This window comes from Sus scrofa, chromosome 12, assembly GCF_000003025.6.
Source record: "Sus scrofa isolate TJ Tabasco breed Duroc chromosome 12, Sscrofa11.1, whole genome shotgun sequence".
NCBI classification, from domain to species: domain Eukaryota; kingdom Metazoa; phylum Chordata; class Mammalia; order Artiodactyla; family Suidae; genus Sus; species Sus scrofa.
The window spans coordinates 24,149,750-24,168,342 of record NC_010454.4 but is presented as its reverse complement, the minus strand read 5'-3'; the positions used below and the strand labels follow the sequence as shown (position 1 = coordinate 24,168,342).

The 18,593-nt window shown below is 49.6% G+C and overlaps 1 protein-coding gene across 1 annotated transcript in view; it reads right to left on the bottom strand.

Moving 5' to 3' along the window:
- The window catches only part of SP2 (Sp2 transcription factor), a 31,812-nt gene extending 17,556 nt beyond the window's left edge, over positions 1-14,256 (bottom strand). Inside the window, 2 exon segments of the mRNA XM_021067084.1 lie at positions 12,514-12,626; positions 14,150-14,256. Coding sequence (XP_020922743.1) covers positions 12,514-12,520 — 7 coding nt within the window. The 5' untranslated portion in view covers positions 12,521-12,626; positions 14,150-14,256.

Genomic DNA, 18,593 nt, shown 5'->3' with positions numbered 1-18,593 from the left:
GCGTTGCCGTGAGCTGTAGTGTAGGTCACAGACATGGCTAGGATCCCGCGTTGCTGTGGCTGTGGTGTAGGCTGGCAGCTGCAGCTCCGCCTCGACCTGTAGCCTGGGAATGTCCATGTGCCGCGGGTGCGGCCCTAAAAAGACAAAAACAAAAACACAAACAAAAACAACAACAAAAAAACAAGGAGGGAAAGTACTACAGTCAGGATGATAGTCTAGTTTGGGGGTTCAGGTGACCATGCGTCCATCTAAGGGCTGAGATCCAGGCTGCCCTGGGTGCTGGCTGCTGCAGGGTCAACCAGGGTCTCATGCTAGGGATGGGTCCCAGGACCAGCGGCTACAGGGTTCTCCTCAGAGGCTCATGCTTCCTCTACCAGAATGTTTCACTCTTGCATTTTCACCATGACAATCATCTTTTAAAAAAGAACACATTACCATAGATCACTGGGTGACTGCTGCTTAACTAAGATTTGCACATCTCTGGGTCTGTGTATGTGTGTTTACAACTGTACTGGAAGCAGGTGGCACAGCTCTAACTATATGGGCTAATTAATTCTGCACATTTAATTCAGGATGCACTTGGGCAATGGGAGGGAAGACGGCTCTTCAGAAGAGTGGGAGCACGGAGCTGCTGGGCACTGGACACTGGAAGGTGGGCACGTGGAGCTCAGGGCGCCCGGATTTCAAGTCTGTGCCAAGCTTACACTGACAGCAGCGATCTGGGTGTAGTCAACCACTGTCCTCCCAAAATGGATGTCGCTGATTTGAGTATTAATGGCTTTTCTGTAGTTCTTTAATTAATTTTATAGGGACTAGGTCAAGGAGTTGATAAACAGATTTACGTGCATACATAATTAAGGCTGTATGCTTATGATGAAAACAATCTAAAAAAATTAAAACAATCTAAAAAAATTAAAACAATCCAAGTTGACTCAAAAACATTTTCCCAGGAGCATAGCAGGTTAAGGATCTAGCAAAGTTGTCACTGCAGTGGCTTGGGTCATGGGTTCGATCCCTGGCCCCGGAAATTTCACATGCCAAAGACATGGCCAAAAACACTCCGAACAAAAACTTTCCCTTTGGAGCAGTAGTATTCAAACTATTTAGACCATGAACCACAGTCATAAAGACAATTTACATCAAGACCCAGTGTGCACATAGGCAACCCACACACACTTCCCTGTCCCATGCTCATGAAATAAGAACTTCCTGAAACAAAAATTTGCTCTTGCTACATGTGATGGGGCTTTGATATTTTTCTACTCAATTTCCTTTTTCAGAATACTGGTTATGACTCACTAAATTGGTTTTGTGCCCTAGAGGGTGGAAAACGTGGCTTCAGCGTAGTCTATCCACCACCCAAGTTTGGGAAGCCATGCAAAAGACCTAGAAGGCTAATTAAATGTATGGATGTCACAAAACGGAGGATTGTAAACACAATGGGCTCTGTAGGAGGGTTCAAAGAGATCCTAAAAAACTGGTATGTGCAGTGCTTAAGAGCATGAGGCTCCAGACCTAAATGAGAAGTGAGAACAAGGGATGGCTGGGGCGTTCCTCTCCCAGCCTTGCTGCACCGTCTGTAAAAGAGGTCACGGCATCCTTACAGGATTCTGGGAGGCGTCGGTAATGTGAAAAACATTGAGCACACGGGGTAATCAATGCACGGTGGTTTCAGCTTTGAAGCTGAGTAAACACGGCACTTGGGGTAAAGAAAAAAAAAAAATCACATGCCTATAGGACAGGAAGACAAGAGCTTAATGAAGGTTCTCGTGTGAAAAAGCCCCAGTGGTTCTGACTCCAAGTTAAATGGGAGGCAATAGAATCTAGATGTGGCTGCCAGAAAAGCAACTGCAATCTTGGACTGCATGCTCAAAAGTTCAGTCATAGAGGAAAATAACAGTCCGAGTCAGCTCTGCACTCAGGCCCCATCTGGAGTGTCAGCTTCCATCCTGAGGGACATTTTGAAAGGGGGGTTTTCAGCTGGAGCTCGTTCAGAGGAGGGCAGCCATGGTTGTGACCAGGAAACCAAAGCAGGGGTGGCTACCAGCTATTTATTTCATACACGTGTTCGATGGGTAGTAACAAGACTTTGGGGTAGAAATTTTAAGAAGGCAGATTTCAGTTTATTAGAGGAAAGAGCATTTAAAAGATGGAATCAGTTGCCTCCTGAGGTAATGGTCTCCCTTCTCTGGAATCGTGTAGCCAGAGGCAGGATGTGTGTCTGTCAGAGACGGGAAGTCTGGATGGCTGTGGGAAGTTGGACTAAATGATCTGGTTTGAGAATTCAACATTTGTTAATAATTCTCTTCCATGCACCCTGGTGTTCTCAGCAACACCCTTTACCATAGCCAAGACATGGAAACAACTTAAATGTCCATCAGCAGATGAATGGATAAAGAAGATGGGGTGTATATACGTGTGTGTACACACAGTACACAATGGAATATTACTCAGCCACTAAAATGAATGAAATAATGTCATTTGCAGCAACATGGATGGACCTAGAAGATTATCATACTAACCCAATTAAGTTAGAAAGAGAAAGACATCATATGATATCACTTTTATGTGGAAGCTAAATTATGACACAAATGAACTCATCCACAAAACAGAAACAGACTGAGACACAGAGAACAGACTTGTGATTGGCAAGGGGGAGGGAGGGTAAGGGATGGATGGATGGGGAGTTTGGGGTTAGCAGATGCAAACGATTATATATGGAATGGATAAATGACAATAAGGGCCTTCTGTCAAGAACAGGGGACTATATTCAACACCCTGTGGTAAGCCATAATGGAAAAGAATATGAAAAAGAACATATATAAAGATACATGTATAACTGAATCACTTTGCTGTACAGCAGAAATTAACACAACATTGTAAATCTACTATACTACAATAATTTTTTTTTTTTTTTTTTTTTACAATTCTCAAACTATGTTTCAGTAGAAACGCAAGATGAGTTAGCTGCTGGCAGGGCTGGGAAGGGAAGGCAGGGGCTCTCCCAGGAGGGCCCCCTGGGCTCTGGTTCACTTTGCTAAAAAATGGGGAATGATGCTCCCTCAGAGACCGCCTGTGATGAAACAGAAAGACACCAGAACGGGACCCAATGCAAACAAAATGAAAACAGGCCCCGTTCTCGCTCACTTCCCTTGCCCATCTCCCCTCTGCAGTCATTAGCACCCTGGACTCAAAACTGTCTGCAGACCTGGCCGGGCTCTGAGTGACTCTTCAGTTAGGAAGTCACGGAGGAGTCTGGACGTGAGCCGCAGGCTGCCAGCGCTCCACCCGCACCCCGCACCATGTCGAGTGGTTTTGTTTCCCTTCCCCGCTGGCCCCTGAAAACTCCTCCAGATCTCAAAGCCATGTAAGTATCTCTCCTTGAGTCACTCAGAGCTTTGTGGCCCCATGGGCCGTGGACCAGGGCAACCCAGAGACTAATCCCCCTGCCAGTGCAGAATTATATCCTGGGATTACCCAGGAAAGGGAAAAGAGAAGCGTTTCCAGCTGGTGTTTGGAAATACAAAGTGGTGAAGAAGTAGCTCAGATACGGAACTGCGGGACTGTGATCAAAGGTCCTTTAGAACCTCATTAATTTGGAACCTTATATTTAAAATGTGTAATCTAGACATAAGTGGTGCTTAACTTTTCCTTCATACTATTCAAAGTGAGGCTAAATAGTGTATGAAGATCGAAAGGGACTCTTGGGCAGAGTTAGGTAACTTTTATACCACTTGCAGTTTCAATCGTACCATTTGCTTTTAACAGCAGTTTATATCTGCTCATTGAAACCTACATTTAGCAGCATTGGTAAGTGGGGTTGACTGCGTATTGTTAGAAGAAAAGGCTGCATTTCCTTGAGGGCTATCTTTCAGGCTTTCATTAATTTGGGTTGGCTAAAACCTTCCCAGCAGTCCCTTGGCTCGTGAAGTTTTACAGTGATTTACTATACAAGCAATAGCAGCTATCTTAGGCTCCAAGGACATTTTCCAAGGCTTCCAGACAGGGGTGTAGGGGTGTCCAGTGCCTGATGGGACCACACACCTGACCTGCCTTTTCCCGACACTGGAGGCCAATTTGATTCCGAGACCAGAGGAAAAGCGTCCCCCGTCCCCCGAGTGTCCTGGCTCTTGACGTACACACAGATCATTCATCTCCACTTGCGTCTGCCCATCCAGCTACAGTCTGTCCTTCCTCGCTCCTTGGCCAAACAGTGGAAAAGCGGCCAGCACGTTGCTCTCCCCGGCCTTTCTCACGGGCTCACTTGGACTTGCACCCTGGCCCTCTACCCACACTGCACTTGACACCGCACTTGCCCAGGTTGAGAAGGGCCTCCCACTGTTAAATCCCAGAGACCCCCTGGAGCAGTTCCTGATGTTTTGACTGCTCCCTCCTCAAGATCCCGTACCTCTCCAGCCACCTCTTCCCTTTGGGGGCTCCCTTCCTTCTGCCACCCCTTCAATACCATGGTTCCTCAACACTCTCATTCTCACCCAACGCCTGTTCACCCAACATGGGCGGCTGCAGGTGACCCCCAGGCCTGTGACTGGCCTCCATCTTCCTCTGGATGGTGGATCAGGGCACCCAGCCCTCTTTGGGCCTTCCACTTGGGTTGGCCACAGAACTTCCGATGTTGAGCTCTCACCCCTGCCCCTTCTCTCCCCGGTGTTCTCATCCCCAGCCACCACGGGCCTCCTTCCAGATCCTTGAAGAGCTTCCATCTCTGCTGCTGCCCATTCCTTGCTTCAAGCTCTTTCTTCTGTCTTCACTAGCTAACACCTACTTCGGGTTTCAGCCCGGTTCTTCTCACGAGCCCCTTTGTCACATGTGGGTCATTTCCTCGGAGAGTCCTGACTCCTCCGGTAACTCACCACTCATTAAAGAACCATGGGCTTAATGTCTGTCTTCTGCACTCATAGAAGGGTAGCCCGGGTCTGTTTTCACTGCTGAACTGCTACACCAAGCCCAGCACAAGGTGCAGTGACACTTCAGTGCCGGCAGGTTGAATAAATAATGAATATTTTTGGTTAAACCGGCCTCTCTTGCAGTATTTCCAACCACAAGGAAACCTGTCTATCCCTGCTCTCCACCTGCATCAAGCTCCCATTAACCACCTTGGGTTCAGCCTGAAATGCTGCCCCAAGGCATCAAAGTGGCTGCCCCACCTCTGTCTCAGCCCCTCTCATCCAGCCTCCACAATCTGGTCTCAAGAATCTTTTTTTTTTTTTTTTTTTTTTTGCTTTTTAGGGTCACACCCTGGGCACATGGAGATTCTCAGGCTAGGAGTCCAATCAGAGCTACAGCTGCTGGTCTACACCACAGCTCACAGCTACGCCAGGTCCCAGCCGCATCTTCAACCTACACCACAGCTCATGGCAATGCTGGATCCTTAACCCATGAGCAAGGCCAGGGATCGAACCTGCATCCTCAAGGTTCCTAGTCAGATTTGTTTCTGCTGTGCCACGATGGGAACTCCTGAAGAATCTTTAAAGTATCAATCCCACCCAGCTACCCCCCTGAGGAAATTCTTCCTCAGCTTCCAGAGGAGCTAGAGATAAAGCCCAAACCAGCTCCTCCCTCGCCCTCCACCTCTCCTACTTTACCTCTTGCCCTCCCGACTCCCTGGACACACCCTTCAGTTTTTTCTATTTTTGGAACTACGATGACATGTCCTCTCGCTTGGAGACGAAACACTCTCTTCCATGACTGGCCAACCCCAGCCTCTCTTCAGAGCTCACTTAGAACTCATTTCCTGACGTCTTCCCTCCTGCCCCCCAACTCTGGGGCAAGGGCCCCTGCTCTGGGCCCGTTGTTTATGCCTCGCAGCACCCACCCCATGACAGAGCCGGGGGTGCATCCCAGGCCCAGGGCTCTTTCCATGGACTGGCTCAAGTGTAACAGGAAGAGGCCTCAGATGGGACCGCGGAACCCTGGGGCTGTCAGACCAGTGGCTGCTCCCACTGGTCTTTCACTTGAGAAGAAACTCCTGAGACAGGACAAGAGAGAGAAGGGATCCAAAGGAATACCACAGAGGCGGCTCTGGGAAAGACCTTGGCTCCAACTCCTCAGCCAGGCCTTGCGGGTACCAGGCTTTTTTCTTTGCCCAGTGGGATCCTACCAGCCTGGTTGTGGCTTTCTTGGCCACTACTGTGGTATTTCCCCTAGAAGAATCTACTCGGGGCAGACAGTCTTTCTGCTGGCTATTTTGGTCAGCTTGGCTGGGCCTGAAGCCAACAAAACAGTTTCTAAGCCCAGTCTTTGCCAGTTGCTTGGCCTGGAAGCATTCAGAGCTGGTACGGGAAAAGCAAGCTGTAGCTGGTTTTAGAGAACCAAGCTGGCTAGGGGAGGGGACAAATGGGCTGGGATGGAGAAAGCAGCCAGAGTCCAAACTGCTCTGAGCATTTCTGAGAAGCAGACCTCCAACAATCACAGTAACCATATAAAAGAGCTCCATAAGAGGAAAAGGAATTTCATTGACCTTCAAGAAAAGGGAACACTTCTGGGTGTGGCCAATGCCACAGGCCAAAAGAGGACGGCTAGGAAGAGATAAAGAACGGAGAGCTTGTCTCCACCCAGACAAGTTACTGAGCCCTCTCATCTTTCCTGCTCCCAATTTTGACCCCAGCCTCAGCCCAGGATCCTTGTGTGTGTCCGCATTTCATCAAGAAGTTAAAAATTCTCTTTATCAGCTGAGACCCATTATTTCTCTCCTTTTCAAGCAAAGCTCCTTGCAAGAGACCCCCTACTTGCCATCCCTCATTTCTCTCCTGCCGGTCTTTCTTGAACCTGTTCCAGCCAGGCTGCCCCCTCCTGTCCCTGCCCCCCGAACTGCTCCCACCACCAGTGACCTCCATGTTGCCAAGTTAGAAGGCTAATTCTTAGGCCTCAGTTTCTATGTTGATCTGAACATAGTTCAGTTGAGCCTCCTCCTCCTTGAAACACTTTCTTCAACTGGCTTCCAGGGGGGTCTCCTACCTCTCTGACTGCTTCTTCTGAGACTCCTCTCTCGATTTTTTGGGGGGAGAGGGGGTGCGGGCTGAGTCTACAGCCTATGGAGGTTCCCAGGCCAAGGACTGAGCCCATGCCACAGCACAGACCCAAGCCACAGCAGTGCCAACAGCGATCCTAAACCTGCTGAGCCACCAGGGAAATCCTTTCAAATTCTAAATGGTTGGGCTGCCCCAAGGCTCAGTCTTAGGACTTATTTTTCTTCTGTCTACCTATTTGCTGGGGAATTACATCTTGTCTCGTGGCTTTAGAAACCAATGATATATTTAGGTTTTTATACAGTGATGACTCCCAAACTTTTATCTGCAGACTGGTATATCAAACTGTCTACTGATATTTCCACTTAGATTTTTCTTTCTTTTTTTTTTTTTTTTTTCTTTTTTAGGGCCACACCTGCAGTATATGTAAGTTCCCAGACTAGGGGCTGAATCGGAGCTGCAGCCACCAGCCTATGCCACAGCCACAGCCAAACCAGATCCAAATCATGGTCTGCAACCTACACTGCAGCTCACAGCAAAGCTGGATCCTGAACCCACTTAGCGAGGCCAGGGATCAAAGCTGCATCCTCATGGATACTAGTTGGGTTTGTTACTGCTGAACCACAATGGAAACTCCTCCACTTGGATGTATTAAGTGACTCAAACCTACCTAGCCCCCCAACCAAGGCTCCTGATAGCTCCCTAATTCTGTTCCTTCGGATTTGCCCCCGCAGTAAAGAGAACTCCATCCTTTCAGCCGCTCAGCCCTAAAACCTTGGGAGTCACCCTCGACCCTTCTTTTTTCCACTGTACACCTGTCAACAAACACTTTCGGCTCTACCTTTAAGACAGATTCAGAATCTGATGGCTTCCACAACCATCTGTTATCAGCCAGCTTCAGGCCCCATCACCTCTCACTTGGACTAACTGTGAAAGCCTCCTTGCTGGGCTTCTGATTTTGTCCCTGCAGTTTATTCTCCCCACGCCTCCAGAGGGAGAGCCATCGGACTTCAATGAAATCATGTTACTCCTCTGCTCAGAGCCCCTCAATACTTCCTATTCCCAAAGTAAGAGCCAAAGACCCAGAGTACCCCCGTCACTGCTGTGGCTCACGTTACTGCTGTGGCACCATTTCCATCCCTGGCCTGGACACCTCCACACGCCGATGGTATGGCCAAAAAAAGGCCAAAGTCCACACCAGGACACATAAGGGCTGAGGTGACCTCTCAGACCGCTCCCCATCCCCCCTCCCCCTGACTCACCGCTTCCGCCAAGCGGGCCTCCCTGCTGCTACTGAACAAGCCAGGGATGGCCCCCTCTGCAGGACCTTTGCATTTGCCCTCCTCTCCCTGGAATTCTCACCGCCCCCCACCCCACCCCGCCCCCTGACCTCCCCACCCCAGGCTGAGCACAGTTCAACCCCTCCCCTCCTTCAGGGTTTTACTCAAACTCCCTTCCCCATCACCCCATATAAACCACACCCCTCATGGTCTCCTACCCTCTGTTTGCTTTTCCCCCTCAGTGCTTCTCACTGTCTGCTATCTACTAGTTACCCATTTCTTGTCTCCCACTAAGATGTAAGGGACTTCTTTTTTTTTTTTTTCCCAGTCTTTTTGCGATTTCTTGAGCTGCTCTCACGGCATATGGAGGTTCCCAGGCTAGGGGTGAATCGGAGCTGTAGCTGCCAGCCTATGCCAGAGCCAAGCAATGCGGGATCTGAGCCGCGTCTGTGACCTACACCACAGCTCACGGCAACGCCAGATCCTTAACCCACTGAGCAAGGCCAGGGATCGAACCCGCAACCTCATGGTTCCTAGTCAGATTCATTAACCACTGAGCCACGACGGGAACTCCGTAAGGGACTTCTTACATCCTAAGAAGTCAGGGATGTCTCCCTGCCTTACCTACTGACATGTCCCCTGACCCAGTACAGAGGAGATGCTTAATATGTATTTGTTGAATGGATGGATGAATGAATCCAGTTCTCCTGCTCAGGCTGCAGAGCGGGAGAGCCGTTGCAGAGCCAAAGAACCAAAGGACAAAGCCTGCCTATCCTGGCGCCAGGCTGGGATCCCCTCACTAGGTCAGCTCAGCCAATTCCAGTCCCAGAGGGAGCTCTCAACCCTGCCAGTCCCCTCACCTGGGGACTAGAGCCTGGGCACGGGCCGGCACAGACCCATCCCCATCCTAGACGGAAATCTCAAAGCACACACCTCAACAGCACATACCAGGCACCCCCATCTCAATGCTTCTTTCAGTTCACTCGTCCTGAGGAGTTAAGACGATGAGGGACCTGCCATCTGAATACCTCTTTAGCTGTCTCCACCCTGAATCTCTCTCCTGAACACCTGACTGTGTCCCTTGCTCATCGGCATCCTATCTTATGGAAGGGACCCTGGAGAAGTGAGTGGGGGCCACTGGGGGATGGTGAGAACCCTTCACTTGGACAGAAGTCATCCCAGGAAATAGTACAAAAAACACTGGGCCTCAGAATTCTGCTGAAAATAGGAAAAAAAAAAAAAAAAAAAAAGAAAGAAACCAAGACACACATTCCCCTGAAGAGTATCATTATGTACAAAAACATGCTTTCTCTGCTTTGGCACATTTATTTGTGAGTCACTCCGCACATGCATCCAGGGCTACAATCGGTTCTGAAGTGAGGGGTGACTTCATTTCCCCTGGGAAGAGAGGGCTGGCTCACCATTTGCTTTTTTGATGGCTGGGTCTGTTCTGAGGCTAATCTGAGAAGACTTCCAGTTAGACGCTGGCCAGCAAAATAGTCCACAGCCCTGCCTGCTGTCTCTCATTCCCTACTTACGCCCTCTGAAAGGCGGCTTTGTGATTCTACCACGTCCCCTAGGAGACAAACACCCCAAAGAGGAAGCTCTAGAAGGAGGACATTCAGAAGCAGGCAGCCCAGTGCCTGCTGGTTCCTGAGCCATTTTCACTGCATGGCTGGAATGAAGAGACTACCTACCAGCCTAAATCACGGCAAAGGAGCAGACTGGCCTCTCAGTGTGCTGGGGCTTCTGGCTTAGGGACAGCATGCAATTTTGATGTGGAGACAAACCAGCTCAGGGAAAGGAGCTGGCCAAAGAGGAAGGATTCAGACAGCTGGGTCAGCAAGCACGCTCTTCCCGCAGCACAAACAGCCCTGACGTGTCAACACCGCTTGGAGCTGCTCACATGGGATAAATGAGAAGCAGCAAAACCCGGCACTTAACTTTTCACACCCCTCTGCTCCTGAGCCGAGCTCATCTCCCAAGAGCATGCCGGTGTGAAGCCCATCCTGATGAGAAGCAGCCCCCTACGCCAGTGGCGGCCTCGGAGCATCCAGAAAGAGCACGTTCCAGACATGCGGTGAAGTGGCGGCATGCCCCACTCCTGTGCTTGCTCCTGGGCTCTCTTTTCAGCCTCGCAGGAGGCAGGAGAACAATCAATTTTGGAATCCTGTACCTCCCAGGTGGTACTACTGAACAAATCCACCAGTAGTACCACCTGGGAGCATCTCCCCAAGGCAAGCTCTAATCTCTTTCCTGTTCAAGCGGACAGGGCCCCGTGTTTTTACCCACTTCATTCATCCTCCTACTCAGCTCCAACAGATACCTGACAGCCAAGTGCAACCTCCCCACCCTGAGCTCTCCTAAGAGAACACTGCTAGCCAGCAAGAAAGCTGACCATTGAGGAAGCAGTTCTTAGAAGAGAAAGGGACTTTTTGACTATGTTTCAGAAATGGAAAGATCTAAGTGTGGGCTCCACGAAAGAAGAAATAGAAAGCTCTTTCCCCTCCTTCGACAAGTCTAGGAGCCACCCAAGGAGTTGCATGTGGATCCAAAACAAAAGCAGAGCAAAACAAAAAAAGAAAAACATCAACAGACGCATTCCATAATGAGGTCTATTTCACAGCCCACCTTGGTTTGGTCCAGCATGGAAGCCAATTTTAGAACTTGCTGGGAAGAAGTTCACAAAGCCGGTTAAGCAGCTCAAAGGGACCCTCTAGATGTATCGCCCAGGAGACTTTTGGAGCTTCTCCAAATAAGACTGGCCAGGTCTGCAGCCCACAAGTTTTCAGATTGGGCGGTGTTTTCATTTAAACTCAGAAGTGCTCACATCTTTACATTTTCTGATATTCTAACACACCCCTTAAAGCAGTGTTTCTCTGCATCTTTCATTCTGTAGTTATTGTCCATCTCCAAAATAATTCCTAAGTTTTCAATCTTTGGAGGCAACGCTTCCAATTCATTTGTCTACAGAGAAGAGAGGGGTTAAAGATAAGTCTTAGAAGAACATGCTATATGGAGTTCCCGTCGTGGCTCAGTGGTTAACGAATCTGACTAGGAACCATGAGGTTGCGGGTTTGATCCCTGACCTCGCTCAGTGGGTTAAGGATCCAGTGTTGCCATGAGCTGTGGTGTAGGCCGCAAATGCGGCTTGGATCCCAAGTTGCTGTGGCTCTGGCGTAGGCCAGCGGCTACAAGCTCTGATTTGGCCCCTAGCCTGGGAACCTCCATGTGCCGTGGGTACAGCCCTAGGAAAGGCAAAAAGACAAAAACAAAAACAAAATGTTACAGGAGTTCCGGCCACAGTGCAGCGGAAATGAATCCGACTAGGAACTATGAGGTTGCAGGTTGGATCCCTGGCCTCGCTCAGTAGGTTGAGGATCTGGTGTTGCCGTGAGCTGTGGTGTAGGTCACAAACGCAGCTCGGATCCCGAGTTGCTGTGGCTGTGGCTGTGGCCTGGCAGCTACTGCTCTAACCGGACTCCTAGCCTGGGAACCTCCATATGCCGTGGATGCAGCTCTAAAAAGCAAAAAAAAAAAAAAAAAAAAAAAAGAAAAGAAAAGAAAAGAAAAAAGAACATGCTACTTTTCCATCATAGAAATGGGTGTGAGCATGGTTGAGAAGATTGCTAAATCCAAGCCAATAGCGGGGTCTACTGGTCAGCTGTAAGAAGCTTAAATGTCTTCAAAAGGTCCTGGTTGGGCAATACTTGCATAAAGCAAGTTTGGGAATGATGACATACCTATTACAGCAAAGGAACTATTTAGATGACAAGAAACGATGCAACTTCTCCAAAAGGCTGCTATTCATCAAGAAAAGAACCAGGAAGTTCAAGGCCAAGATATCGAAATGAACTGCCCTCTCTACTGTTACGCCACGAGGCTCCTTTAACATCTGCCAAATCTTTTCAAAGCTTCTTCTCTCCTCTGACAGGTTCCTGAGGCCCAAACTTAACAGAATCTGAGAAAAGAGCCTGCCAGTCTATGTGCTGTCAACAGTGAGGCCACACTCTTCCTCCTGGAGTCAGTTCTCCCTGCTGAGCCGTCAGGCGACGCTCCAATTATTAAATAATTCTACTTGGGTCTCCTTGGTAAAGAGACTGTGTCTTTAGCAGCCTAGCTCAGGGGGTTCATAATTATGTCAGACCGACTTTTTTTCCCCTTCTCTCTCTCATTGTTGCTTCTTTTAAACAAAGAGGTTAAGCCTCTGTACAACCAAGTGGAAGAACTAGAAATAGACAACTTACCAATCATCCCAGCCAATGAGAATCCATTTCCAACAGGTATTAATGCCTGTTAGAAGCCACTGGAACACTGACATCATCAGCCCAATGGATAGGTTGTCTGACAGATTCGCGCCCTTCATAGCACACAAGAATTTAAAACAAAACAAGACACTGCAGTTATATTTATTATTGCAGACAACAGGTTTGTGTTATCAAATCAAAGTTACTCCTATGGTGTAGACTCCACCATCATTCCATTCAAAGCCTCTGTGAGCTGGCCAACACCCTAAACTTTCCAATCCTAAAAATTTTAATCTAAAATGCCAATTCAACACTTAGCCCTCCACTGTGATACTTAATGCCTTCTGGGGTACAGCATACAAGTTTTAGACAGTGCATGCCAATGTACCTTCTATTTCCAAGGAAACCCATGTAATGGGGGCCCGCATGGGCCAATTCATTGCTTAAAGCAGATCTCCTGGCTCCTCCCTCCCTTTCTCTAAGAAAACGATTAAGTGACCAAGAAGTAGCCTCAGAAGAAGAAACAAACTTAGGAGAATGTGCACTGAGAAAAGCCAGACTGAGTCCCTTCGGATCAGGTTAATTAAGAAACAAACACAACAGTATATTGGAATCAAAACCAAAGAATGCACTGAGGACAGGTTTCTCAACTGCCCAGAGGAGAAGACACAGTTCCTTTTCATCTAAAATTAGAAAGCCACCGGGAACATAAGCCAAGAAAGCATGGGTAGGAGGCTGAGAACCATAAGTCAGCAACGGGGATGGAGAGGGGGTGGAGGAAGAAAGTTAAGCATCCATTTTATTGCTTCTGTCATTCCTTCGGTTTGTTCCTGGCCTTTGGGATTCAGCAGTGCTCCCTCCCCCCGCCCCCCCAACGGGATGCCTGGTACAGGCTGGAAGTTCTGTTAACAAGTTCTTAAACGTCCCACAATTTTGCTAAGAGCTGGCAGATATCTAGCTGGAGGCTCAAGGATGCAAGTGAAATATTAAAAGGTTTCTGCCCACCCCGCAGTCTAAGCAGAGAGGTCATCTACCTAGGGAGTGCCCTCATGTCCTGACACCATCTCTCGACTGGGATACATCAGTAACTCGGTTGGCTTCCAAGCCCAGCAGTGCCCATGTGGTTGGCGCCCTCGGAATTTCAAGCATTCCCCCGCCCCTCTCTGCTCTCGGGAGAATCCTGAATCACTGGTGGGCAAATAGAGTGAGAATGCAAAAGGGTCCCCGAACACAGGGCAAGCGCACAGGGCGTCGACCGCCTCCTCGAAGCCGACCCAGGCAACGTCTCCGGGCCTGGCAGCGCTCAAGCGGGTCGGCCAGGCCGAGGGGGGTGCCAGGCCGGCCCCGGGTGCCCGCTCCTCTCGCCAGCCCCCGGAAGCGCCGCCCTCCCGCCCAGCGGGCTCCGAGGGGGCGGGGAGTCGAACACCCCCTTCCGGGTGCCTCCGCCCGGCTGGCCAGCCCCGCTCCTCCTCCGGGCGGGAATCCTCCCTCCCCGCCCCTCCCGGAGCCGGGCCCCGGCGCCAGGCCCGGCCCCAGGGGGGAACCCTCAGCCCCGGCTCCCCCTCCCTGCGGCCTCTGCCCGTCTTCCCGACCCTTGAGAGCCGGAAAGACCCCGCCGGCAGCGGCCAGGACCCACCGCTCATTACGACATCTTCCTCCCTGGCCTCCGCCGCCTCCGCCGCCACCGAGAGCCTGACACCGCCCGCCTAGCACCCACCAATCCCGGAGCCCGCCACCGCCCGAGCGACGGCAGCGTTCACCAATTAGAGTTCGGTACATTGGGGACCGACAGCAGTACTAACCAATCAAAGAGATGTATCTAGAGCGACGTTGGTTTGGCCAATAAACCTGTGAAATGTCACTGATGGACCGTAGAGGGCACCAACCGGAAGCCTACTGTAGAATGAACGACATGTCCGCCAGCCAACTGGCGGGAGGCAAAGTCCCGCCCACGAGGTGGTTGATGGACAGCAACAGGAAGCTGGATAAGGCGGGGCTTAGCTGAGGAGTGGTTTTGTATTGGTAGTGGTTGACCTTCCACCCACCTCTAACCCAGAAGATGACTGACAGATCTGCCCTAAAGCCAATCAGAAGTCCTCAGGGTGAGGCCGAAAAATGCCCTATAAATAGCATCTACTTTGCACCTTAATCGAGTGTTGCCCTGGCCTGGCGAGGGTTCCTGCGCTTCGGCCACTCAACTACTGCCTGGTGAGTGGAAAACCACCAGTCTCATTTAGTCCCTCACCCTTCATCGCTTCTGGAGAGGGGAATGAGCCCCGAGGTGACTTTGTACAGCGAGGCGTTGGAGTCGGACACAATAGCGAGAGTTGGGGCTGTGTGACTCTTCTGAAGTGAGGGGATTATTTTCATCGTCTCAGTTGAAATCCCTCTTAATCCTCACATGGTTATTTATTGCATCGACTCCTTGATTTGGGCACAGAATCACCCGAAGCTCTCCAAAAAGTAGATTCCCGGGGCCGCCTCATGTGTCCGGGGCAAACCTGGAATATGCATTCTAACCAGCGCCTCCGGTGGACAGAATTGGTCCGTGCCCGACTCACCTCCTTAAATGAGGTGCTGTGAGTACAGCACTTGGCAGGAGCTACGTGGGTAGGTTTCTCTTTCCTATGGATGCGAACTTGGGAAGGCATTCATTAGTAAGAAGAAATCCATTCTGGTTTCAGACCAGCCTGTATTTGAAGTTTTACACAGTCCACTTGCAGAGAGGCAGGGTACCGAAACTCCCTGCACCTTATGGAAAAAAGAGGCTAATTGCAACCACACCTTAGAGCAATGGCTTTTTTTCTTTACTTTTCTTCTCGTTTTTTAAAATCATAGCCCCACAGTGAGAAATACATTTGCATTATGACCTATTACACTTATAACTCCTGTGAGAGTATGATAAAAGTTTTCAGACACAATACTTACCCTTTCTACTTGTGATGCACTGATGTTTTCTAGCCTGTCCTCTTATTTTTTTTGTTTGTTTGTTTTTTGTTTTTTAGGGCCACACCTGTGGTATATGGACATTCCATGGCTAGGGGTCAAATTGGAGCTGCAGCTGCCAGCCTACACCACGGCCACAGCAACACCAGATCCGAACCACATCTGTGACCTACACCACAACTCACAGCAATGCCGGATCCTTAACCCACTGAGCAAGGCCAGGGATCGAACCCGAATCCTCATGGATACTAGTCGGATTTGTTTCTGCTGTGCCACAATGGGAACTCCCTGTTGTATTTTATTCTTTATTCCCTCCCTCCCTCCTCTTCCTTCCTTCCTCCCTCTCTCCCTCCCTTCCTTTTCTTGATCAAGACTGGTGGTTTGAAGACCACCCTCCTAAAGGACTCGTGTGATAAAATACAGCACAGAATGCCCCAAACATTGTAATTGTTGAATAAACGTTAATAGTCTCTTCCAGTCCACCCCTCTCAGACTTAACCTTTGACAAAACCAGACTTCAAAAGATACCACTCTTGGAGTTCCTGTCGTGGCTCAGTGGCTAACGAATCCGACTAGGTACCATGAGATTGCGGGTTCGATCCCTGGCCTTGCTCAGTGGATTAAGGATCTGGCGTTGCTGTGAGCTGTGGTGTAGGTTGCAGATGTGGCTCGGATCCCATGTTGCTGTGGCTCTGGCGAAGGCTAGCAGCTACAGCTCTGATTAGACCCCTGGCCTGGGAACCTCCATATGCCGCAGGAGCGGCCCTAGAAAAGGCAAAAAGACCAAAAAAAAAAAAAAAAGATATCGCTCTTCTAGTTAAGATAGTTAAGATTTTTCATTGGTGCAATTCCTGTTGTGGCGCAGAAGAAACAAATCTGACTAGTAACCATGAGGTTTCGGGCCGAGGGGTGCAGCCCTAAAAAGCCAAAAAAAAAAAAAAAAAAAAAAAAAGATTTGTCATTGGCTCCCAGCCTTCCAGCATCCTGCTGGATAACAAGCCCATACCCCTTGCTGGGCAATGTCCTTCACACTCTTTGTGTATCTCTCATGCTGTATGATCTCCCTCCACCACCCTGTTCCCCTTTCCCAAATTCCTACCTTTTTAACCTCAAGGAAAGATTCCACTATTCCTGAAAATCTGCATCTCTCTATTTTCCTTCCTACTTTACTCTTCCTTCATCTGGATGAACTCCTATGCCCCCTTCAAAGACCTACTTCAAAGTCTACAGAGCCACAGCTTTTTCCTTCTCTGGACTGCTGTTGCTCTTGGCAAGATGCAGAGGCCTTCCCTTGCCTCCTAGCTCATTACACAAGTTTTTTTAGGGCCTCACCCACGGCATGTGGAGGTTCCCAGGCTAGGGGTGGAATCGGAGCTACAGCTGCTGGCCTCCGCCACAGCCACAGCAACGCAGGATCTGAGCCATGTCTGCGACCTACACCCACAGCTCACGGCAACGCCAGATCCATAACCTGCAGAGTGAGGCCAGGGATTGAACCCACAACCTCATGGTTCCTCGTTGGATTCCTTTCTGCTGAGTCATGACAGGAAATCCCTGCACATTTTTATTTTTACTTTTGACTTTGCTGCTAGACTCAGAGCTGTAGTGGAAGGTTTGCAGCTGGTACTAGAGGACTGGGCAAGAGATGTTAAGCTGCTGTAAGCTGCGTTAAAGAATGAATATTTGCATACAATTGTATCTACATAGGACTTGTTTACATAGACCTTGCATTCTGTTCCCAGGCCATTTTTCAAGTTAAGATTGCTTCACTGTCAAGCCAAGGACTCCACCCAGATTCTGTGACTCAGCTATTTAGGGTGTAGGGATTTTTTTAAGGGGGGGGCGGGAGGAGGTGGGGTTGAATAGCCTGCTGGGCAGCTGCCAAACCTCTTGGGACGAAAGCTGGGGCAGCCTGCTTCTCCCACTGGAGAGGCCTGCCCCGTCATGAAGACAGCAGGGGATGGGGAATTTGCTGGGGGAGGGTAGCTGGGCAGAGTGCAAAAACTTGAATTTGGCAGCAGCTTTGAGTTACTTAGATGGTTCTTCCTTTTTTTTTTTTTTTTTTTTTTTCCCTTTTCTGGGGCTGCTCCCAGGGCATGTGGAAGTTCCCAGGCTAGGGGTCTAATCGGAGCTGTAGCCGCTGGCCTACACCACAGCCATAGCAACACTAGATCCGAGCTGCGTCTGCGACCTACATCACAGCTCACGGCAATGCCAGGTCCTTAACCCACTGAGCAAGGCCAGGGATTGAACCTGCAACCTCATGGTTCCTAGTCCGATTCGTTAACCACTGAGCCACGACAGGAACTCAGGGTTTTTTGTTTTTTTTTTTTAATTTTTTGGTTTTTTATGGCTGCACCCACCGCATATGGAGATTCTCAGGCTAGGGGTCCAATCAGAGCTACAGCTGCCAGCCTACACCACAGCCACAGCAACGCCAGATCTGAGCTGGGTCTGTGACCTACACCACAGCTCATGGCAACGCCAGATCCTTAACCCACTGAGTGAGGCCAGGGAATCAAACTTGCACCCTCATGGATACTAGTCAGATTTGTTTCCGCTGAGCCACAGCAGGAACCCCCTGGTCCTTCCCTTTTAAAAACTTCCATTTTTTGGAGTTCCCGTCGTGGCTCAGTGGTTAACGAATCCAACTAGGAACGATGAGGTTGCGCGTTCGATCCCTGCCCTTGCTCAGTGGGTTAAGAATCCAGCATTGCCGTGAGCTGTGGTGTAGGTTGTAGATGTGGCTCGAAGCCCACGTTGCTGTTGCTCTGGCGTAGGCCGGCGGCTACAGCTCTAATTAGACCCCTATCCTGGGAACCTCCATATGCTGCGGGAGCAGCCCTAGAAATGGCAAAAAGACAAAAAAATAAATAAACAAAAATAAAAACTTCCATTTTTCTTCATTTTACCAGCTCACAGCCCCCGAGGAAGGGGACACCTTCTAAGAAGAGGACCCCCCCATAGTTTTGTCGGACTTTGAAGTCTTGAGCCTCAATTACAAACTCTCTAAAACTACCGCACAATTTCTCTTCCCACGATCGCGTCTCTCGAGGTGGCCGCCATACTCCACAGAGAGCAAGGAAGCCAGGCAGCCAGCCCTTAATGCCTGCTTTCTCTTGGCCATTGCTTTA